The sequence below is a fragment of the Budorcas taxicolor genome, chromosome 11 (assembly GCF_023091745.1).
Source record: "Budorcas taxicolor isolate Tak-1 chromosome 11, Takin1.1, whole genome shotgun sequence".
Classification (NCBI taxonomy): Eukaryota; Metazoa; Chordata; class Mammalia; order Artiodactyla; family Bovidae; genus Budorcas; species Budorcas taxicolor.
The window spans coordinates 80,669,231-80,693,664 of NC_068920.1; the positions used below are offsets into that span (position 1 = coordinate 80,669,231).

At 40.6% G+C, this 24,434-nt stretch overlaps 1 protein-coding gene and 1 non-coding gene across 2 annotated transcripts in view; one reads left to right on the plus strand and one right to left on the minus strand.

The window, feature by feature from the left end:
* HNRNPLL (heterogeneous nuclear ribonucleoprotein L like) overlaps positions 1 to 15,620 on the minus strand; it is a 37,281-nt gene extending 21,661 nt beyond the window's left edge. Inside the window, exons 1-2 of the mRNA XM_052648902.1 lie at positions 15,187 to 15,620; positions 2,067 to 2,185 (exon numbers count right to left, since the gene is read on the minus strand). Coding sequence (XP_052504862.1) covers positions 2,067 to 2,185; positions 15,187 to 15,375 — 308 coding nt within the window. The 5' untranslated portion in view covers positions 15,376 to 15,620. The remainder of the gene's footprint in view (positions 1 to 2,066; positions 2,186 to 15,186) is intronic.
* An 8,317-nt stretch (positions 15,621 to 23,937) lies between these two features.
* Positions 23,938 to 24,040, plus strand: LOC128057043 (U6 spliceosomal RNA). The gene has a single exon (XR_008200236.1). It is a non-coding gene; the product is annotated as a U6 spliceosomal RNA (small nuclear RNA).
* The last annotated feature ends 394 nt before the right edge of the window (positions 24,041 to 24,434 follow it).

Genomic DNA, 24,434 nt, shown 5'->3' on the forward strand with positions numbered 1-24,434 from the left:
CAAAAAATAGCAATTATCCTGACTTATTTTTAACATCTTACAGTTTCTTCTGAACTTCTTTCCTATACATCTAGTTTTTAAGTATAAACTTACTATATATTGAACTTGGTGACTCATCTTTTTAATACAAGTAGTTTCTGTAAAATCTTTATATTTGCCCTCACATATACCACCAAATAAATCAACAAACAAAAAAATATGGAAAGTTTCTATAAGTGTGACATTTTGAAGCAAATACCTACTCCTCATAGGAAGCTATTCAAACTTCTTTCAGCTTTGGTAGCAGATACCTCTTATTCAAGATCATTTCACACAACTGAAACTCCTATTGTACATATTTATGCCAATTAAGCTCTTAATTATACACTAATTTGTTCCAATTATTTCACCATTTTTCTATCCACATAACTATGAATCTTGAGGGTAGAATGATGTACTATGCAAATTAACCAATCAAAATTCATATATGGAACACATTACCATAGACTAAATATCAAACAGTATAGAGTCTAAAAATTGACGAGTCACTCAAAGTGATTCAAATTAGTCACAGCCTTAAACAAACAGTTCTATTTCTTTAATCCCCAACATCCAGTTCATGGTCATAATTGACATCAAAATATCAATATAGTTATTATTTCCCTAAAGTTTCCAACTTCATTTGCTCACCAACTTGTTTTCTGACAATATTCAGTATTTCTTGGCTGTAAAAAAAATTACTTAAAAAGCCCTAAATATATAAGAACAGAAGAAAATAAAAATCCAGAGATAACCTCATTGTCTCATGGAGTCTCTTTATAACTCCATAAGACTACACACCACCTCGAAGTGGTGACTGGGTGAATCAATGTCAACATGCAAGTCTAAGTATCATGTAAGGAGTCTGCTTCAATACTATGTAATTCTCCAGACAAACTTAACTTCCAATATCCACTCCAAATGACTAAGTGATATAGTCATCCTAGTGATACTTCAAGAAATGGACTTCTATTTATGCCCATGAGGTTTTCCAATTTGTACCTCCAACCATAAACAAAATGTTAACAGTGGTTTCTGAGGTCCATAAGTTAAGGGTAGTAAGTTTGCTAAGTCATCCACCTCTCATTGAGGTCACCAAGAAATTAAGAAGATGCCATGATGGAAGGTATCACCTAACACTACTAATACTCCTTTGAAGAAACAATTCCTCTCTGTTGGAATCTCTGATCTCTCCCTCACCATCTTCTTTCAATACTCAAAACTCCACATAAATTTTTATAAAATTGAAGCAGTCAAATGATCTCAGCAAATATATTGAAATTTCTCTCCTGTTTATATATTATGACTTAGTCTGTATAGTCTCTGTTGCCTATAACAAAAACCCCAAATAGAAAAAAAGTAATAAATTCTATATTATCCATAGTAAGAAAGAACAGCCAAGCATATTTCAATTTAGAAAGCATTTTTTTAAGTGTCTATTTTGGGCAGCAGATTCATTTTTCAAATCACGTTTTTCATGTAAGTCAGTCTTCTTAAGTATACACAGCTGTAAAGGAAGAGCATGAGTGACTACAAAACACAAAAGGAAGGTAAGCTAGGATAAAACACTGCCCACTCATGATATCACAGCAACTCACGCTAAGCAAATAACGCCTACCGTTTAGTCTACTCCCTTTTCACTGCCAATTAATAGATAGTTCAAAACAAACTACAATAAACAAACAAAAAAAACACAGTATTTAAGTACTACTATTTGAAACTCTGAAGATAAAGGGCATAATTAATTAACTCAATGGCTTAAAACAGTATTTAAGAAGGAATCATGGATTCATTTGAAAATCAGATGAAAGATGCAATAATTAGTGTTACACACAATCTGGTTGAGGAGTGAGATGGGATCATGATCCACAAAAATTCACCTCAGAAAAATTAAAAATTAATCTCAGAAAGACTCAGAAGGTTTCAAAGAAATACAGTTATAGGCAAAGAATATATTTTATGGCTAAGCATCAAGGCTTGCAGCAAGAAAACAAAGCCTGCTCTACTGCACCGTTTCCACATCTATATCGAGTCCCTGTTGGCCTTACCATATTGTCCCAAATTTTTCCAGGGCCTCCACAAGGTCTGCTTCCACCACAGATTCACAGAGTCCTCGAACATGGACAACGGGTGAAACAGAAACTTTATGATGACTTCCACCAGCCTCCTAGCAAGATAAAATAATTTATAGTTAAAAGTCTAAATTGCATCTTTTAGTAAATCCAACTCTGCATTAAAAAGCAAACACTTATATAAAAATCCCAAATCAAACTGCAATCACAAAAACTGAACAAAAAGTCCCAATTAATATAAGGGTATACACTCCATTTTTCCTGCAATATAGATTAATATCATCTTTTGACCTTGTTTAACTGGTTTTCTAGTTCCACCATAATTTGAAGTTACTCTGTACACCTGACAACTTAAATTTATACAAGGTACCATCTTTGCTGAAGTACCAGTATGGATGTGAGAACCGGACCATAAAGAAGGCTGAGCGCCCAGGAATTGATGCTTTTGAGAGACTCTTGAGAGTTCCTTTGACTGCAAGGAGATCCAACCAGTCCATCCTAAAGGAAATCGACCCTGAATATTCATTGGAAGGACTGATGCTGAAGTTGAAGCGTCAATACTTCGGCTACCTGATACAAAGAGCCTACACATAACAAAATACCCTGATGCTAGGAAAGATTGAAGGCAGGAGAAGGAGACAACAATGGATGAGATGGTTGGATGGCATCACCGAATCAATGGACATGAGTTTGAGCAAGCTCCGGAAGATGGTAAAGGACAGGGAAGCCTGGTGGGCTTCAGTCCACGGAGTTGCAAACAGTTGGATACGACTCAGCAGCTCAACGACAACAACCATCTCCTGCTGAACAAGGAGTACTCAAAAATACAAGCCTTGGAAATTCCCTGTTGGTCCAACAGTTAGAACTGGGTGCTTTCACTGCCAGGGCCTGGTCAGGGAATTAAGATCCCACAAGCTGCACAGGCACAGCCAAAAACAAATAAAAAACACAAGCCTCTCTGGGCTTCTGTGAAATACTGTGTATCTTTGAGTATGCCCAGCAAGAAGCTTTAAAATATACAGTCTTATACTTTATTTTAAAAGGGACCATGTAGGAGAATTAGCTTGAAAATGAAAATAGCTCTCATTTACTTATTGAAGTCCCATAAATCAAAGATTTATATATACAAATAGCCACTGGGCACCACTCTGACATCACTTCAAAAATGAAGCAACGTTTAAGTGTCCATCAGCAGATGAATGGATAAAGAATATTATTCAGCCATAAAAATGAACTTTGGGGACTTCCCTGCCAATCCAGTGGTTAAGACTCAGTGATTCCACTGCAAGGGGTGCAGGCTGGATCCCTGGTCGGGGAACTAAGATTCCACATGTCCCAAGGCTCAGCAAAAAAAAAATATCTTGCTATTTGAGACAACATGAATGGAGCTCAAGGGTATTATGTGGAATCTAAAAAAACAATACAAACCTACAAGCAAAACAAAAACACAGACTCACAGTTACAGAGAACAAATGGATGTTGGGAGGGGAGGAATGTGAAATAGGTGAAGGGGCTTAAAAGGTACAAACCTCCAGGTATAAAATAAATAAGCCATGGGACATAATATACAGCACAAAAAACATAGTCAGTAATATTATAATAACTTTGTAAGGGGCTGATGGTTACTAGATTTATTATGGTGATCATTTCACAATGTATGCAAAGTCAATTCACTACGCAGTACACCTGAAGCTAACATAATGCTATACATAAACTATCTTCCAATTAACAGTTTTTAAAATGAAAGGAATGAAACCCATGTGCAATTCATATCTATAACCAAAAAATCTATTAAAGGAAAAGGTTTTTCTCCCACAAAAGGCAAGAAAGGTTTTTCCTTCTAATCTACAAGAGCACGTTTTACCATTAAAACTTAAGAATCATTTTAAGAAAATTAAATCCCTTTATGGCTATTTTTAAAGACCTACCAACTTTGCTTTATTATAAAGGCTGTTAGAAAATATTGTAACAGTATTGTGCCCAGCTAATTAAAAATGTCGGAATCTAAAGATCTAATTTAAGTATATAAGTAACCATGAGATTACTCTGACACTCTTGTCAAAATTGAGTCCTTTGAAAATATTAATTCAGTCCTTGGAAGTTCATTTGAATTGCTTATGCTGAGTCTTTTCTAAGGTAAAACCGATATTCATTACATGCCACTAAATCTGAAACGAATCATTTTAATTGCACCCTATGTATACCTACATTCTATTAGCAGCCTAAAGAAATGAGACTGTTTCGGTGAAACTCAACAACCAAATGGAGATTATCATCATTAAGCTCTTAAATACTACTGGATGACAATAATTCAGGAAGAAAGCTCTAAATAATACCTAAAAATCTAATTTAAAGACAACACAAAATACAAATAACAAGTTTTACTCTAAAAATAATTAAACTACAAGAAATAAGATAGCTATCTCCTTTGATCCTTAGAAATGAGCTGGCAAAAGTGAAAGTGTAAAATAAAACTCTACTGGTCTGGGCTCTTCAAAAAGTATCAAAAATTAGTGGAAGGAAGACTTCAGATTGAAGAGTAAAGACAGACAACCAAATGCAATATGTGAGGTTTCATTTTATAAGATAAAAATTGCTATAAAACTCATCTTAGGGAAAACTGAAGAAACTGAATTACAGACAGGATATTAAATAATAGAAGTACTGACCATCTGAAAAGTAAAAGCGGAACTTGCTCAGTCGTGTCCGACTCTCTGACCCCACGGACTATCCAGTCCATGGAATTCTCCAGGCCAGAATACTGGAGTGGGTAGCCTTTCCATTCTCCACGGGATCATCCCAACCCAGGGATCGAACCCAGGTCTCCTGCATTGCAGGAGGATTCTTTACCAGCTGACCTCATGGGAAGCCCAAGAATACTGGAATGGGGTAGCCTATCCCTTCTCCAGCGGATTTTCCCAACCCAAGAATCAAACAGGGGTCTCCTGCATTGCAGAAGGAATCTTTACCAACTGAGCTATCAGGGAAGCCACTGACTGTCTAAGGTACCATTATGATGGTAATGGCTATATGAAAAGCATATCCTTATTCTTAGGAAAGCTGTGGTTTTTAAGGATGAACTATCATAAAATTCTCCAAGCCAGGCTTCAGCAATATGTGAACCATAAAATTCCAGATGTTCAAGCTGGTTTTAGAAAAGGCAGAAGAACCAGAGATCAAATTGCCAACATCCGCTGGATCATCGAAAAAGCAAGAGAGTTCCAGAAAAACATCTATTTCTGCTTAATTGACTATACCAAAGCCTCGGACTGTGTGGATCACAATAAACTGGAAAATTCTGAAAGAGATGGGAATACCAGACCACCTGACCTGCCTCTTGAGAAATCTGTATGCAGGTCAGGAAGCAACAGTTAAAACTAGACATGGAACAACAGACTGGTTCCAAATAGGAAAAGGAGTACATCAAGGCTGTATATTGTCACCCTGCTTATTTAATTTATATGCAGAGTACATCATGAGAAATGCTGGGCTGGAGGAAGCACAAGCTGGAATCAAGACTGCCAGGAGAAATATCAATAACCTCAGATATGCAGATGACACCACCCTTATAAGCCTCTTGTTGAAAGTGAAAGAGAGTGAAAAAGCTGGCTTAAAGCTGAACATTCAGAAAACGAAGATCATGGCATCCGGTCCCATCACTTCACGGCAAATAGATGGGGAAACAGTGGAAACAGTGGCTGACTTTATTTTTCTGGGCTCCAAAATCACTGCAGATGGTGACTGCAGCCATGAACTTAAAAGACGCTTACTCCTTGGAAGCAAAGTTATGACCAACCTAGATAGCATATTGAAAAGCAGAGACATTACTTTGTCAACAAAGGTCCATCTAGTCAAGGCTATGGTTTTTCCAGTGGTCACGTATGGATGTGAGAGTTGGACTATAAAGAAAGCTGAGCGCCGAAAAATTGATGCTTTTGAACTGTGGTGTTGGAGAAGACTCTTGAGAGTCCCTTGGACTGCAAGGAGATTCAACCAGTCCATCCTAAAGGAGATCAGTCCTGGGTTTTCATTGGAAACGCTGATGTTGAAGCTGAAACTCCAATACTTTGGCCACCTGATGTGAAGAGCTGACTCATTGGAAAAGACCCTGATGCTGGGAAAGACTGAGGGCAGGAGGAGAAGGGGACGATAGAGGATAGGATGGTTGGATGGTATCACCGACTGAATGGACATGGGTTTGGGTGGACTCTGGGAGTTGGTGATGGACAGGGAGGCCTGGTGTGCTGCAGTTCATAGGGTCGCAAAGTCAGACAAGACTGAGCGACTGAACTGATCATGATATCTGCGATTTACTTTCAAATAGTATAGGGGAGAAAAGTATGTATATAGAAATAAAATCTCAAAGGGTAAAATGCTAAAAACTACTGAATCTAGAGGAAGGACATTGTAATTAAACATTTTACACTTTTTTAAAAGTTGGGGAATTCTTATATTCCCAGGTGGCTCAGTGGTAAAGAATTCACCTGCTATTGCAGGAGACATGGGTTCGATCCCTAGGTGGGAAAGATCCCCTGGACAAAGAAATGGCAGCCCACTCCAATATTATTGCCTAGGAAATCCCACGGACAGAGGAGCCTGCTAGGCTCCAGTCCAAGGGGTTGCGAAAGAGTCGGACATGACGGAGTGACTGAACAACATTTAAGCCCTACAAAATAGTATGAAGAACAATATAAAAAATGTTCATTAACTCAACACCTACTTTAATAATACTGCCAAATCAGTTGAACACATCTCTTCTTCCTACCTCCCTTCCCAACATAGATAACCAAGTATCTCGAAAATAAACTCATAAAAAATGAGTATTTTTCAAACTGGTCTTCTTACAAAGAAATGAACTATAGGACCACTTTTTAAATCTCTCAGAAGATCTGATTTTATATTTCCTAAGTGAAACAGAGAAATGCTGGACTGGAGGAAACACAAGCTGGAATCAAGATTGCCGGGGGAAATATCAATAACCTCAGATATGCAAATGACACCACCCTTATGGCAGAAACTGAAGAGGAACTAAAAAGCCTCTTGATGAAAGTGAAAGAGGAGAGTGAAAAGGTTGGCTTAAAGCTCAACATTCAGAAAATGAAGATCATGGCATCTGGTCCCATCACTTCATGGGAAATAGATGGGGAAACAGTGGAAACAGTGTCAGACTTTATTTTCTTGGGCTCCAAAATCACTGCAGATGGTGACTGTAGCCATGAAATTAAAAGACGCTTACTCCTTGGAAGAAAAGTTATGACCAACCTAGATAACATATTCAAAAGCAGAGACATTACTTTGCCAACTAAGGTCCGTCTAGTTAAGGCTATGGTTTTTCCAGTGGTCATGTATGGATGTGAGAGTTGGACTGTGAAGAAGGCTGAGTGCCGAAGAATTGATGCTTTTGAACTGTGGTGTTGGAGAAGACTCTTGAGAGTCCCTTGGACTGCAAGGAGATCCAACCAGTCCATTCTGAAAGATATCAACCCTGGGATTTCTTTGGAAGGAATGATGCTAAAGCTGAAACTCCAGTACTCTGGCCACCTCATGCGAAGAGCTGACTCACTGGAAAAGACTCTGATGCTGGGAGGGATTGGTGGCAGGAGGAGAAGGGGATGACAGAGGATGAGATGGTTGGATGGCATCACCGACTCGATGGACGTGAATCTGAGTGAACTCTAGGAGTTGGGTGATAGACAGGGAGGCCTGGCATGCTGCGATTCATGGGGTCACAAAGAGTCGGACACGACTGAGCGACTGAACTGAACTGAACTGAAGTTAAACAGATCAAAATTTTAGTCATTCTTTAAAATATGAATGATGTTAAATGCAATCAGTATGATAGAGGCAGATATGATAATCATCTCTAAGATATCTGATATGATCATATGATCATATCATATCATATGATCTCAGATATGATCATATCTGAGATATCTCACCTCAAGGCTGAGAACATATCCCATAACCCCTATATATGTCCCTTATTCCCACTCAATGACTCTGCCTTTCATGAGTTTACCTACCTTGACATTTCTCGAAATTAGTACCCTTTTCTTGAACTTAAAATTTTCTCATCCTTTCTGTTATTTAAAAAAGGAAAAAAAAAAAAAAAAAAACCTAGGGTTGTTTCCAAAAGTAAAGCTGATGTATTAAAGATATCTTTTCAAACTATATTTTCACTATACTCCTCATTTCCCCCTCAAATACTAACATTTTTCTTAAATCAATACTTTATACTATATACTGGTGATAAGAAATCTGAAATCATCTTCAGACCTTCTTTTGCTACCCTAAAAATACTTCCTTTAAGCATCATACTATGCATCTGAATCTTAAATTGCTAAGTCAGTACTGTTTACCCCATCCACATATTAATATTTTAACTATGTCTTCTAAAGCTTAAAGAGTTTCTCATATAATGGGGAGGGAGGTGGGAGGGGGGTTCATGTTTGGGAACACATATACACCCGTGCTGGATTCATGTCAATGTATGGCAAAACCTATACAGTATTGTAAAGTAAAATAAAGTAAAAATAAAAATTAAAAAAATACAAAAAAAAAAAAAAAAAAGAGTTTCTCATATAGAAGCTCATTCTGTCCACTTCAAATGTTTAGTTATCTAGGCTCTCTCCTGGTCTATTTATATCTACTATTTATCAGACTAGAAACAATATTCTGAATAAGAACCCAGCAAATGGAGGCATGCCTTCAATTTACATGTGGTTGCTTTCTTTTTTAATCACTCAACCCCTTCTTTAGGTAAACTGTGTGAACTATAATGGAGGCATTTTTTGGTCCTTACGGCAAGCTACAGACCAGTTACAAACACCCTGCCCCTCTCCAAAGGCTACCTCAAAGAACAACTCCAATAATATCAACCTTGAGTGCTAATTTTGACTATTGCTGATTGAAAACCAGGCTCGACTAAAGAGAAAGGAAGCTCTATAGAGTACAAATGAAGCTTCCACAATGAGAGAAATGAGAAGGGTCCATTAACATTTCTCGATACAGTGAAACTGTAAACTCATAAAGGCAATGCTCAATGTCTTCAGGCTTTTTTTGCTTTCCCAACATTTCCATGCATAACATACGTGCAACACCAAACAACATTCTCTGTCCTCCTATATAGGATTAAAAATGAACAACCTCAAATTGAGTAATTCATCCTCCAAAACCAAATGTGCACAGAACCACTGCAACTGATGATTATAAGCCTCTCCTTAAACACCCTCAATGACAGGGAAAAACCTTGTGGGACTATTACATTTTTAGAAAGTTCTTCATAATCTGCATCTAAATCTGTCTCCCTGTAGCTTCCTATACAAAATGGCCTGTGAAGTCAGACCAGTGTTTGAATCTTTGGACATTTATAGGCTTTGTGATCTTACACTACTTACTTAACCCTTCTGAACCTTAGTTTCACTTGTGAAAAAATAAGAAAACGAAATCCTCATCACTTAAAATTACAACAAATAAAAAGGACAAGTACAAAATGCTGAGCACGGTGCCAGATGCAGTTACTGAACAAAAGCTCAATAAATATTAATCATTGCCACCTCATCCTTATCTTCATGTCCCTCTTTTACATAACCTTTCTATTTGAAATGATTTCTGAAATCACACTGAAGTTTACTTTCAGGCTAAATATCCCCCAGATTCTTGTCATTCCTCTTATGATTATGATCGTGAGTACCTTCTCTATTCTGGTAATTGTTTTCTGGATACATTAGAATTTATCAAAGTAGTACCAAGAAATGAGTGCAGATGTCTAGATATTTAAGATTATTCCCCCCCTTTACTCTGGATACTTCACATAGGTGAAGGACCAACTAGTTTCAAGGGACAGATGCAAGTATTTTTTTTTAACTTATGTTATGCTTAGAGTTAATTAGTACATGGTCTTCAAGTCAAACAATCACATCGCTTGGTCTTTTCTTTCCTTACAATAAAGCAGATCCCAAATACAGGAAGTCTTTTAATTTTCCTATTCAAAGTTTTAAGGTACATTTGATCATATAACAAAGATTAAAAATCAAGAGTCATATGATTCAAATAACTTTTAAAAAAATTATCTATCTTTTTGCTCATACGGTAGAAATCCTATGGTTTTGTCTACCCAAAACTCTTTCTCCTTTTGGTTAAACACAAAAACAAGCAAATAAAAACACCCCGGTCCCACATTATTCCACTGGTATTCTCACTCACAGTCGTAACTTCCCAACTTTAGAAGTAGTCCAGTGACTCATCAGGAGTAGAGAGATATTTTTTAAAAAATGGCTTATCAGAGGGGATAGTTACAGACATTGAGGGACAGGCAGTGTTCTCTTTATTTGCTAGCGAAAACAATGTAGGCCTAATTTTATCATTACATAGAGGAAATAGGGGCTTCCCTGGTGGCTCAGAGGGTAAAGTGTCTGCCTGCAATGGGAGACCTGGGTTTGATTCCCGGGTCAGGAAGATCCCCTAGAGAAGGAAATGGCAACCCACTCCAGTACACTTGCCTGGGAAATGCCACTGATGGAGGAGCCCTGGTAGGCTATAGTCTATGGGATTGCAGAGTCACAGAGCTGAAACATGGAAAGACACAGAATCTAGTCCCTATGACTTCATCTAAATCCCTAGATCACAAAATGCCTAAAACTATGCCACAATTTGGCATTCATAGTTATACGGACCAATAAACTCCCTATACCCCTTTTTGTTTTGTTTAAGCTCACCTGAGTTGGTGCTATGGCTGCAACTGCAAGCTTTGAAAGTTGTATTCAATTTCACAGAGGGAAAATAAAGTGCTAAATGATGCAGAATCATACATTTTTTAATTTGGAATTTTTTTAACTATTATATCCCCAAGAACAGCGCCTAGCACATGATAGGGCTCAAGTATTATTTTTCTAATGCGCTAAGAGATCACAGTGATCATCATCTGGTTGGATTTCTAATCCAACCATCTCATGTGATAGGTAGCAAGTTGAGTTCCAAAGAGATTAAGTCACAAAGCATGCTGGTTAGCAGAGCCAAGACACCTGCTTTGGTTGGGCTTACAGCTCTCTTCACAACACTTTTCACTTTTATGTACTAACACGAAAAAACAGTCACTTGTTAAAACCAAAAGGCAGTAAAACCTACCAATTTTTTTTTTTGGCTCTGCTGCCTGACACATGGGATTTTAGTTCCCTGACCAAGGATTGAACCCCAGCTCCCTACAGTGGAAGCACAAGCCACTGGACCGCCAGGGAAGTCCCAGAACCTACTACTTTTCATTTACTTCCCAAAACTAAACCTAAAATTCTCACTGTACTGCAGCAGCTTAGCTAAATAAGACACAGGACATTACTGCTACAGAAGCCTCGAGGCTCTGGCACTTACCTCTGAGGTACACATCCGTGAACTTTTTTATTCTCCAGAGTGTAATTACTATGCTCACTGTCACAGTCTAAACTCTTCCTGTGGGAGCTAATGAAGTGACTTCATCCCATCTCCCATTCTATATTCATCCCAATAAGCCATCACAGCATCATCACTGTAATTCAGATCATTAAAGCTTAAGATAATAGTGTGTCTAAAATTCAAATGAGATTCTTTATGTAAGGCAGACAGAATATTCTGTTTGGAAATCCTGGATCCTTATTTTTATCTTGGCATTTTGCCATCTTACAGGTCTATTTATTAAAGTTGAGAAACTTTAACTTTCACCTCATCACCAATCACTTTTAACAATTTTTGATTTGTCTTTTTAGTCACTAGCAGAATAGAGTAAAAGAAAAACTTAAAAGTCTCTAAAGTGAATTAGTACTCCATAAATTTTTGATACCAATCTTTATAAAAGCAGAATTATTTCTAAGTAACCTCCCAATTCTTCAATTGGTTTTGTCAAGTGAAGAGCTAACATTCTGAAATCTAGCTGCTTTCTGAAAAGTTTTTTGGGGGGCTCCCAAATCACTAGAGATGGTGACTGCAGCCATGAAATTAACTATTTTTCTTGGAAGAAAAGTTACGACCAACCTAGACAGCTTAAAAAGCAGAGACATTACTTTGCCAACAAGGGTCCATCTAGTCAAAGCTATGGTTTTTACAGCAGTCATGTTATGGATGTGAGAGTTGGACTATAAAGAAAGCTGAGCACCAAAGAATTGATGCTTTTGAACTGTGGTGTTGGAGAAGACTCTTGAGAGTCCCTTGGACTGCAAAGGGATCCAACCAGTCCATCCTAAAGGAGATCAGTCCTGAATATTCATTGGAAGGGCTGACACTAAAGCTGAAACTCCAATACTTTGGCCACCAGATGCAAAGAACTGACTCATTTGAAAAGCCCCTGATGCTGGGAAAGACTGAGGGTGGGAAGAGAAGGAGACAACAGAGGATTAGATGGTTGGATGGCATCACCGGCTCAATGGACATGAGCTTGAGTAAACTCCAGGGGTTGGTGATGGACAGGGAGGCCTGGTGTGCTGCAGTTCATGGGGTCGCAAAGAGCTGGACCTGACTGAGCAACTGAACTGAACTGAAGCAGATAAAGATATTTACTATTAATATGATCTTGAAGGTCATACCTGCTAAATTTAAGAACACAATTTATTCTACAAGGATAAAGTAATTGTATAATATACAGCATGAACCTCCATAAGCTTTATTCAAAATGTAGCCCAAAGAATGCAAAACACTCTGGGAGTTTTCGCTCTTCAGAGCAACAAAAGACACAAATTTGAAGTGTCTTAATTTCCCATATCCAAACTACAAACTTGTTTCTCTTTACACCTTAATAACATCATTTACAGTGACTAATTCATCTTTAAATCAGGAGCATTTGTATAAGCTTTTTCTTAAATACATCCTCATAAAACCTAGTTATTATTAAAGAATCAAGAAAACCCATGAAAAGCCAAACAACATAAATCTCTGAAGTCTTACTGCACACTTTTACAATCTTCCCGCTAGTGTTGAAGAGGTTACCCATCATCGTACCTAATCTGCATTTATCTAAACAGTCTGATCACGAAGTCTTCTGGGGCTAGGCTGAGGTGGAGTCAAACCGTTCTCAGTTAGATGAATTACCGTACTTCTGAACGGTGATGCACTAGACAGTGAATTTCTATCCAGGGCATTCCTGTCCTAGTAAAGTTTTATTATGTACAGGTTTCCACAACTGCAATGATTTCAAAATAGTTTCCAAAATTGCATGAAGAAAAATGTTTAAAAACAGGAAAAATAATCCTTCATTAGATTCAACAGTGCAGTACTGGCTCTACTATTAAATAAAAGCAATTCGCGCTCTCCTAAGAAAAAAAAAGCAGATAAAATCTGAATTTATAACTCAATCTACATACATTAGTTCCTGCCTGCATTAGATCAACGACTGAATTACAACTTCAGGTGTGGAAAGCACGAAGTTCAACTTTCACATTTTACAAAGAGAACTCGGAATAGTAGTTAACTGACTTTACCAAGGTCACACATTGTATACTAGCTAAGATTTCTGACTCCCCAAGCCCTGCCCAGAGCTACTTCCATTACTAAATACAACTCACTTTGAATGTATTAATTATACATTATTTTCTTCCCAACATCTAAAATAATAGTATTGGCTTAATATTTAATCTGTTTTCAAAAATAATTTTTCGTAAACTGGTTAAAGTATCTTGAAGACTCTCAATGGGAGACATTTCACGCCGCCGCACAAAAACTCAACCAAGCCTTTTGGCAAAAGAAATATGCTGATTCAATGCATCTAAATATCAGTTATTATACTCCAACATTTCTGTTTTCAGTTTCCACGATGGAGTTGATTTTGAACTGAAACTTCCTAAGAAGAAATGCACTTTTATTCACACTCTGAATATTCCAAATAGCTAGGTACAGAAGTTGAAAGCAGTATCTAGCCATACTAAAATTATTTAGAGGAAGACAAAGTTCCTTTTTTAAATGTCTTGCAACATTATCCTCTTTGTAAACTCTACATTCTACTGACCAGAATTTTTTACGTTAAAATGCAAACAAGAGCTGAAAGACTTCTGACTTCCAATTTGCCTCTTATAAAAGGTGAAAAACATTTTAATCTGATATTAGAACATATGTGCACAATTTCGAAAATTTCAGGTCTAGTTTTTTTTTTAATCAGTTAGAATGTGTTACAAGTTTAAAGAACACCTAAGTCATAAGGACAGCTTACGTGCCACCAAAAATGGCAAAAAAAACTTTTGCTTTGCTTCGCGTCCTTAAAGTTTCCATTCAACTGAAGTTGAGTTACCACTTGCCCCGGATGAAACGATTTTCACATTCCTTCTGCCTCTATTTAAGCTTTTTGATGCGAAAAACAAGAATCTCGGAACGTGTGTCTGATGCAGTTCCGACTTGAGTTTTATGGAACAAATTGGGAATAAACTGCCCAGGAAAAACTGAGATTTAAGATTCCTTTTACTTTAAAGTAGCGGTATGCGAACACCTGCCAACACATTTTATTTTTAATCGAAGAGCCGAAAACTGTACTGAGCAATAACCATGAAACTGGGGAGCAAAGCATGCGCGCCAGGCCTAGCAGGAATAAAAAAATTTTAATTAAACCTTGAGGGGAACTGGGTTGTGAGCCCCACAGCGTGATTTGTCACTGAGCCGAGGCTCTCCTCAGCATCTAGGCTTAGAGATCCCTGGGCGGAACCGACGCCACCATCCTGCGATCTAGACCAGCGCGCGGATGCTGCAGGCTGGGGGCTAGGGGCTGAAGGGAACCGGTTGTCCGACGCCCGTCAACTGCCTGAGGAGTTAAACTAACAAAGGGCTACTCGCGCATCAGAGCCCCCCAGAGCGGAAGCAATGCCTCGCGCCGCCCCCCGCTCGCGACCCTCCCTAAGTTCAGGGCCGGCAGTGGACTCGCAGCGGGGCCTGCGGCCAGGCCGGGGCCGGACTCGCGTTCGGGATGCTGGAAACAGGTAGGACGAAGAATAAAAGCCCGAAAGAGAAGAGTCGGCGCTTCCCGACCCGGTCAGCGCCGCAAAACGGGAAAACGAGGAGGGCGAGAGGCCCCGAGGCCGAGTCCCAGCCGCGGAGCCCTGCTTCCCAGGGAGCCGCCAGACTCAGCTGACGGGGCGCCACGCTTTGTTACCGGCTGTGAGAAGCTCCGGCCGCCGCCGCCGCCATCGCCCCCGCCCCGGGACGTCGCTTCCCGGCGGTTTTCGCCTTCCTCGGCCGAGTAATCGATCTCCCCCTCCTCGGTCTTGAGGCGCTTGGCCTGGCTCTCGTAATCCCGGTCCTCCTCGTACGTCTCCCTGGGGGAGGATGAGGAGGAGGACATGGCGGCGGCCAAAGGGACCGGCCGGCAGGCCGGTGGGGGTGGCGGTGGGGCGCGGGCCTCGGACGCCGCCGGCCAGTACCCGTCACCGGCAGCGCCTCTCCAGCAAAGATCTGCGCGGACGAATCGTCCGCGGGGGCCCCGCGCCCAGGAGCCGGGTGGCTGCGGAGGGCTGGCGGGATGAGGAGGCGCCCCGGGAAAAGGCTCCGGAGCAGCCGCTCCCCTTTATCACGGGGCCGACATCCAGCCTCTCCCTCCTCCTGCGTCTCCGCTCCCAGCCCGGAGCAGCGAATCTAAGGATGGGGACGCGACCGTGGCTTCCGGTCTTCCCTCCTCCCCTAATCCGCTCCTCGCCGCCCAGGCCGAGCCTCCGCCCCCGCCTTCAAGGCAGCAGCCCGGGATCGAATCCAGCCGCAGCCCTCGGGAAGCGCCCCCCTCCCCAGTCCGGGCCTCGCTCCCTATTGGCAGAAGGAAAAGTCGACCAGGCTTCCAATTGGCTGTAAGGACTGTTCGTCAAAAGCTGCCCACGGACCGGCCTCGTCCCCCTACCCCCTCCCAAGCCCTTCTGAACTTGCGGCTGGCCTGCAAGTCCTGACCGCGTAACGCCCGCCGCGCGCTGCGCGGGAACCGTTGCTACTCCGCGGCCGTTAGCGCTATTGCGCCAGCCCTCGGGGAGGTACGGAGTGAACCCCAGCGGACGAGGAGGCGTGCTGTGGGGCCAGAGCTGCGGGTGTTAACCACCCTCCCGCTAATTTAAATGCTTTTATTACTTCTCTTCAAAAGAGAACATTCCTGCCGATACACCTCACACAGCACTGAAACTACAGGGGGTGAAGAGAGAAAAGAGCTTAGAATCGTGAAAGTAGCCTTCTCCCCATGTTATGTTCAAATCTGATACAAGTGGGTGGACTCTCTCACCTCCCCTAATTAGATATTCCAGAACAGTCAACATTTCCTGAGGTGCAAGTCTGAGGAAGACGCTCCACTGGGGAGACTGTCCGTTTGATCATTTAGCACTCCTGGGTCTTCTAGACCCTTCTTTCCTGAAGATACTGAGGACTTATTTCAAACTTCCATATAAAGTTTCATCCCAATCCTTTCCTTTCTGGGCGATCTATTTGTTTCATATTTCACATGATCATTTATTCTTTTGGGGAGATAAGAAAGCCTATCAAGAGTGCCTGCCTTTTGGACCACACAGAACTCATTTCCCCTGTGGAAACCTGAGGCATCCGCAAGCTTCTTCTCATCTTGTAATAGGGCCCTTTATACCTACCTATTAGGATGTTCTGTTTTAAGGCCGAGAAGCGCTTGGAGACAGGAACTGGGCTCTTTTCATCTTTGCAAAGCCAGTTCCTGAACAGGCCCCTGCACAGAAGTTATGCTCTCAGCAAAACAGAATGAGCGGGCTTTGGAAAATAAAAGTCCAATGTCTTTCAGGAGAGGAAATGGCAAAGCTCAGGCAACCTAACTGCCTCTGTGACTTGAACCCTTGGAGGAGTGCCTAAGACCAAAATTCACTTGTTTCCGATGTCCTTGTCCCTCAGATGCTTTCCTAAATATGGCTCTTCCTTTCCTAATGGTGTGGATCATTTCCTGCCCCAGCCTATTCTCTCTCTTTCCAGTTATTTCCTCCCAAAGAAAGCCATTTTTATTTATTGCTGACAGTGCTTTCACCTACAGTGTTTTGTACTTTATAATTTACACTGCTGTCATTTTAGGATCCAATTGCAAGTTTTTCACAACACAGTACAGCGAGACTCAAATTCATGTGCGCCTGCAGGTGTACGCTGATCAACCAAAAAACAATTAGAATTTATTTTTTTAATTACTACAATAAAATGAAAATAGACATATCAAAGAGGAATCTCAGATGAAGAAGCATTGACGAAGCACTGAGAACAATGAGCAGAGCCCAATGGCCTTGTACAAACTTTCCAAATATCTTGTGTGATAGTGAACATATTTAAGTTCTCCAAGCCTACATCCAACCTATGGATTCAGTTGACATCAGTCGCTCAGTCTTGTCTGACTCAACTCCTGGAGTTTACTCAAACTCATGTCCATTAGGTCGGTAATGCCATCCAACCATCTCATCCTCTGTTGTCCCCTTCTCCTCCTGCCTTCAATCTTTTCCAGCATCAGGGTCTTTTCAAAGTAGTCAGCTCTTCACATGAGGTGGCCAAAGTATTGGAGTTTCAGCTTCAACATCTGTCCTTCCAATGAGTATTCAGGACTGATTTCCTTTAGGATGGACTAGTTGAATCCCTTTGCAGTCCAAGGGACTCTCAAGTCTTCTCCAACACCACAGTTCAAAAGCATCAATTCTTTGGCACTCAGCTTTCTTTACAGTCCAACTCTCATATCCATACATGACTACTGGAAAAACCATAGCCTTAACTAGATGGATCTTTGTTGGCAAAGTAATGTCTCTGCTTGGTTGGTCATAACTTTTCTTACAAGGAGTAAGCGTCTTTTCATTTCATGGCTGCAGTCACCATCTCTAGTGATTTTGGATCCTACTGTTTCTCCATCTGTTTGCCATGAAATGATAGAACTGGATGCCATGATCTTTGTTTTCTAAATGTTGAGTTTTAAGCCAGCTTCTTCACTCTCCTCTTTCACTTTCATCAAGCAGCTCTTTAGTTCTTCACTTTCTGCCCTAAGGGTGGTGTTATCTGCATATCTGCTGCTGCTGCTCCTAAGTCACTTCAGTTCTGTCCGACTCTGTGCAACCCCATAGATGGAAGCCAACCAGGCTCCCCTGTCCCTGGGATTCTCGAAGCAAGAACACTGGAGTGGGTTGCCATTTCCTTCTCCAGTGCATGAAAGTAAAAAGTGAAAATGAAGTCGATCAGCCGTGTCTGACTCTTAGCAACCCCATGGACTGCAGCCTACCAGGCTCCGCTATCCGTGGGATTTTCCAGGCAAGAGTACTGGAGTGTGGTGCCATTGCCTTCTCCGATGCATATCTGAGGTTATTGATATTTCTCCCGGAAATCTTGATTCCAGCTTGTGCTTCATCCAGCCCAGTGTTTCTCGTGATGTAATCTGCATATAAGTTAAATAAGCACAGTGACAATATACAGCCTTGACGTACTCCTTTTCCTATTTTGAACCAGTCTGTTCCATGTCCAGTTCTAACTGTTGCTTCCTGGCCTGCATACAGATTTCTCGGGAAGCAGGTCAGGTGGTCTGGTTTTTCCACAGTTTATTGTGATCCACACAATCAAAGGCTTTGGCATAGTCACTAAAGCAGAAATAGATGTATTTCTGGAACATTCTTGCTTTTTTAATGATCCAGCAGATGTTGGCAATTTGATCTCTGGTTCCTCTGCCTTTTCTAAAACCAGCTTGAACATCTGGAAGTTCACAGTTCACGTATTGTTGAAGCCTAGCTTGGAGAATTTTGAGCATTACTTTGCTAGTGTGTGAGATGCAATTGTGTGGTAGTTTGAGCATTCTTTGGCGTTGCCTTTCTTTGGGATTGGAATGAAAACTGACCTTTTCCATCCTGTGGCCACTGCTGAGTTTTCCAAATTTCCTGGCATATTGAGTGTGGCATTTTCACAGCATCATCTTTTAGGATTTGAAATAGCTCAACTCGAATTCCATCACCTCATCTAGCTTTGTTTGTAGTGATGCTTTCTAAGGCCCACTTGACTTCACATTCCAGGATGTCTGGCCCTAGGTGAGTGATCACACACCATTGTGATTATCTGGGTCATGAAGATCTTTTTTGTACAATTCTTCTGTGTATTCTTGCCACCTCTTCTTAATATCTTCTACTTCTGTTAGGTCCATACCATTTCTGTCCTTTATCAAGCCCATCTTTGCATGAAATGTTCCCTTGGTATCTCTAATCTTCTTGAAGAGATCTCTAGTCTTCCCTATTCTAATGTTTTCCTCTATTTCTTTGCATTGATCACTGAGGAAGGCTTTCTTATCTCTGCTATTCTTTGGAACTCTGCATTCAAATGAATATATCTTTCCTTTTCTCCTTTGCTTTGGGTTTCTCTTCTTTTCACAGCTATTTGTAAGGCCTCCTCAGACAGCCATTTTGCTTTTTTGCATGTCCTTTTCTTGGGGATGGTCTTGCTCCCTGTCTCCTGTACAATGTCGCAAACCTCCATCCATAGTTCATCAGGCACTCTGTCTGATTTAGTCCCTTAAATCTGTTTCTCCCTTGCACTGTATAATTGTAAGGGATTTGATTTAGGTCATACCTGAATGGTCTAGTGGTTTTCCCTACTTTCTTCAATTTAAGTCTGAATTTGGCAATAAGGAATTCATGATCTGAGCCACAGTCAGCTCCCAGTCTTGTTTTTGCTGACTGTATAGAGCTTCTCCATCTTTGGCTGCAAAGAATATAATTAATCTGATTTCGGTGTTGACCATCTGGTGATGTCCATGTGTAGAGTCTTCTCTTGTATTGTTGGAAGAGGGTGTTTGCTATGACCAGTGCATTCTCTTGGCAGATTTCTATGAGCCTGTGCCCTGCTTCATTCTGTACTCCAAGGCCAAATTTGCCTGTTACTGCAAATGTTTCTTAACTTCCTACTTTTGCATTCCAGTCCCCTATAATGAAAAGGACATCTTTTGGGGTATTAATTCTAGAAGGTCTCGTAGGTCTTCATAGAACCGTTCAACTTCAGCTTCTTCAGCATTACTGGTCGGGGCATAGACTTGGGTTACTGTGATATTGAATGGTTTGCCTTGGAGACAAACAGAGATCATTCTGTCATTTTTGAGATTACATCCAAATACTGCATTTCGGACTCTTTTGTTGACTATGATGGCTACTCCATTTCTTCTAAGGGATTCTTGCCCACATTAGTAGATACAATGGTCATCTGAGTTACATTCACCCATTTCAGTCCATTTTAGTTTGCTGATTCCTAAAACGTCAACATTCACTCTTGCCATATTCTGTTTGATCAGTTTCAATTTGCCTTGATTCATGGACCTAACATTCCAGGTTCCTATGCAATATTACTCTTTACAGCATCAGACCTTGCTTCTATCACCAGTCACATCCACAACTGGGTGTTGTTTTTGCTTTGGCTCCATGTCTTCATTCTTTCTGGAGTTATTTCTCCACTGATCTCCAGTAGCACATTGGGCACCTACCAACCTGGGGAGTTCATCTTTCTGTGTCCTATCTTTGTGCCTTGTCATACTGTTCATGGGGTTCTCAAGGCAGGAATACTGAAGTGGTTTGCCATTCCCTTCTCCAGTGGACCACATTTTGTCAGAACTGTCCACCGTGACCCATCCATCTTGGGTGGCCCTACATGGCATGGCTCATAGTTTCATTGAGGTAGACAAGGCTGCGGTCCATGTGATTAGATTGGTTAGTTTTCTGAGATGTGACCCCATGGACTGTAGCCTACCAGGTTCCTCCATCCATGGGATTTTCCAGGCAAGAATACTGGAGTGGGTTGCCATTTCCTTCTCCAGGAGATCTTCCCGACTCAGGGACTGAACCTGAGTCTTCTGCATTGTAGGTAGACGTTTTACCATCTGAGCCACCAGGAAGTCCACCTATGAATTATACCAGGTTAAAATGCAGTTCTCACACCCCTCAGTTGGTAAGGAAACCCAGCTTTGCTGAACGTTGCTATTATACTCAGGGTTTACTTAACTTATAGTAGGTTAGAGTCAATATGTACTAGATTTAAACTTAATTTTCTTTGGACAGCTCAAATCAAACTGTTAATTTAAATGACTTAAGAGGTAGGGATTTCCCTGGTGGTCCAATGACTGAGACTCAGTGCTCCCAATGTAGGGGTCCTGGATTCGCTATCTGGTCAGGGAACTAGATCCCACATGCCATAAGTGTAAGATCCCATATATGACAACGAAGATTGAAGATCCCATGTGCTACAACCAAGATCTGGTGCAGCCAAATAAATATTTTTAAAAGGATTGAGAAGTAAAACTCAGGGAGCATGTTTAAAAAGAAGTAGGTTTTTAAGGTCACTGTGAGTGACCTTTGAGCTTATTGCAGATGAGTTGTTCAGCAACAGTAAGTTCTTAGATACAGAAAATGCTAACTAGCCTGTCACTAAAACATGAGAAGGGCTAAAGAAGGAAGGCATAAATTATATTCTGCATAATTTAACTTAGGTGAGATAAAGAAATTACACACTTCCCGGTTAGCCAGAAATGCCTTTAAAACTCAGAAACAGTTTGTAATTCATGCAAATAATCAGTTATTTAACTCAACTGGAATCTCTTTTGCACTACTTTGTCCGTACAGCCTCAGGCTCTTGACAAATTGCTTGATTGGATTGACTGTTGGTGATTGGTGTAGGCGGCAGCCATGAACTCCCATTGACACAACTCACAGGGAACTATAGGGTTATCCTAGAGTAGGAGAGAGGTTCATGGACAGTCTCAGGAAACTGATAGGCAAGGCCCTTTGGCCCCAAATTGCCTTTTTTAGTTTTAAATCTCATTGCTGACCTATATAATAGAGTTTATAAGATATTTTGCTGGATGATGAAGGGGCTAGAAAACTATATGAGCTGGTTTCTGTCTTCTCAAAGCTTGCAGTTAAGTTGAGGAAACAAGGCACATACCCAGGAGAGACTCCAAGGCACATCTAAAGCGTTACTCACTCAATCGTGTCTAACTCTTTGTGGCCTCGTGGCCTGTAGCCCTCCAGACTCCTCTGTCTGTGAAATTCTCTGGGCAAAAACCCACTGGAGTGGGTTGCCATTCGATTCTCCAGGGGATTTTCCTGACCCAGGGATCAAACCTGGGTCTCCAGCATGGCGGGCAAATTCTTTACCATCTGAGTCACCAGGGAAGCCCCACAGTGCACATCTAACATATATGTAATAACAGCAGCCACTTAAATAACAGGCCGTATACTGTGCTAACCACTACAAGGGTCATGTCAGTAAATTCTGACAGAAACCCGCTAACAGAGGCATTATTATTACTGTGGCCATGGTACACTTAGAGAAAGTCTAGGAGAAGTTAAGAGACCTGCCCTAGAGCCACAATTAGTAAACTGGAAAGCCAGGACTGGAACCCAAGAATCTGATTCCAGAGCCAGTACTTTTCATCAAGAAGAATGATGATTTAAGTGTTATTTACTGCCAAAGACATACAGATCAAATTTAGAGTCACTTATGATATTCATTCACTAACTTCTAACAGGCTTATACCTGTAACTCTGGGAAGGCATAAATAGATTATCACTTTTTTCGCTGGTATAAGGAAATTCAATTAGCTTCCATAGGAAATTACAAATATACTGTTTTAGTGTTCATTTAAAAATGTAATTTCTATAGACAAGGCCCAGAAATCATAAAGTCTCACCATTTTCAGATGGATGCATCGTTTTGAACAACTAGAGATGCAAATGATAAGATTTTATGCCCAAACTCAATTTCCAAAATTGCTGTTTTGCTGAATACACAAAATTTTGTTTCCTGCCTTAGCTTCTGCAACAGTCAAAGCCTTCCTCTTACCTGTGAACAATATTTCCAAAGGATTGGAACCCTAGAGATGTGTTTTAAATAAGGCACATTTAACATGAAGAGATTCTCTGGTAGCTCAGCTGGTAAAGAATCTGCCTGCAATGCAGGGGACCCCGGTTCAATTCCTGGGTCAGGAAGATCCCCTGGAGAAGGGAACAGCTACCCACTCCAGTATTCTGGCCTGGAGAATTCCGTGGACTGCATAGTGCATGGGGTTTCAAAGAGTCAGACACAACTGAGCGACTTTCACTTTAACGTGAAATCCAGCTTCAAACAAAGTCCATTCAGAGATATTTCAATTATTAATAGTTCCTATGAAAGTTTGTCAAATCCAGAGTATACTGTTTGTGGTACCATTTTCCTTGTAAGAGATCACCAAGAATGAGCACTATGGTGTTATTACCAAAATTAACCCCTTTAATTCAGTCCACATTTGGTTAGTTTTGGTGAAAAGAAACCACTGTTCCAGGAGTATGCACCCTGCAGGAAGTGCATCAAAGCACTATTACCTAACTGTGCAGTCAAGTGTAACCACAGTGGTATTCTATTTCAGATGCTGTCACCTGGCACATCTGCTTTGGGCTGGAGCTGCCACTGTGTTTGGTCTCTTAAAAAAAAAAAACAGTAATTTGTGACAAATCTGCAAAATGAATACATTGACCCTAGAAGGATATGTGGTATATGACCAGTGACAGGTCATATTCTTGTCATCAGTTATAGCCACTTACCCCTAGTCTTAGCAACAATATTGACATTATTTTTACCTTCCTGTCTGACTCATGTGAGCTGATAGTGTTTAGGTATCTTTAAAAATAACTGTAATAAATAGAGTAAAATCATAGCATCTGTTCACTGTTTAGAATAAGTAGAATTTATCAAAATAAATTCATCTTGCATATGAAAATAGAGGTAAAGCAAAATTAACCACGTGATCACTTCGGCAGCTGCTGCTGCTAAGTCACTTCAGTCGTGTCCGACTCTGTGCGACCCCATAGACAGCAGCCCACCAGGCTCCTCCGTCCCTGGGATTCTCCAGGCAAGAGTACTGGAGTGGGTTGCCATTGCCTTCTCCACACTTTGGCAGCACATACACTAAAAATTGGAACCATACAGAGAAGATTAACATAGCCCTGTGCAAGGATAACATGCAAATTCATGAAGCATTCCATATTTTTGAGAGAGTGGACATATGTATACCAATGATTGATTCATGTTGATGTATGGCAGAAAGCCACACAATATGGTAAAGCAATTATTCTTCAATTTAAATGAATTTTTAAAAATTTAACCAGTAGCTGTTAACATTTAACAAAATGGTATTAAGTGCTACAGATCACCCCAATAATTAGTGATCCGTAGCATGCAATACCTTTTTATTAAATATGAGCTCTCAGTTCTTTTTAAATTTGAGTGAACAAATATCCTGGATGTGGCCCAACCCACCCCATCAAGGAAGTTTTTCATAAGGAATTTACTAATAACCTCATCCTTTTCTGATCTTTGATGGCCAATAAAAAATGACAAGGAATGCTAACAATAACACATAAACTAAGTTTTGTTTTTTGTTTG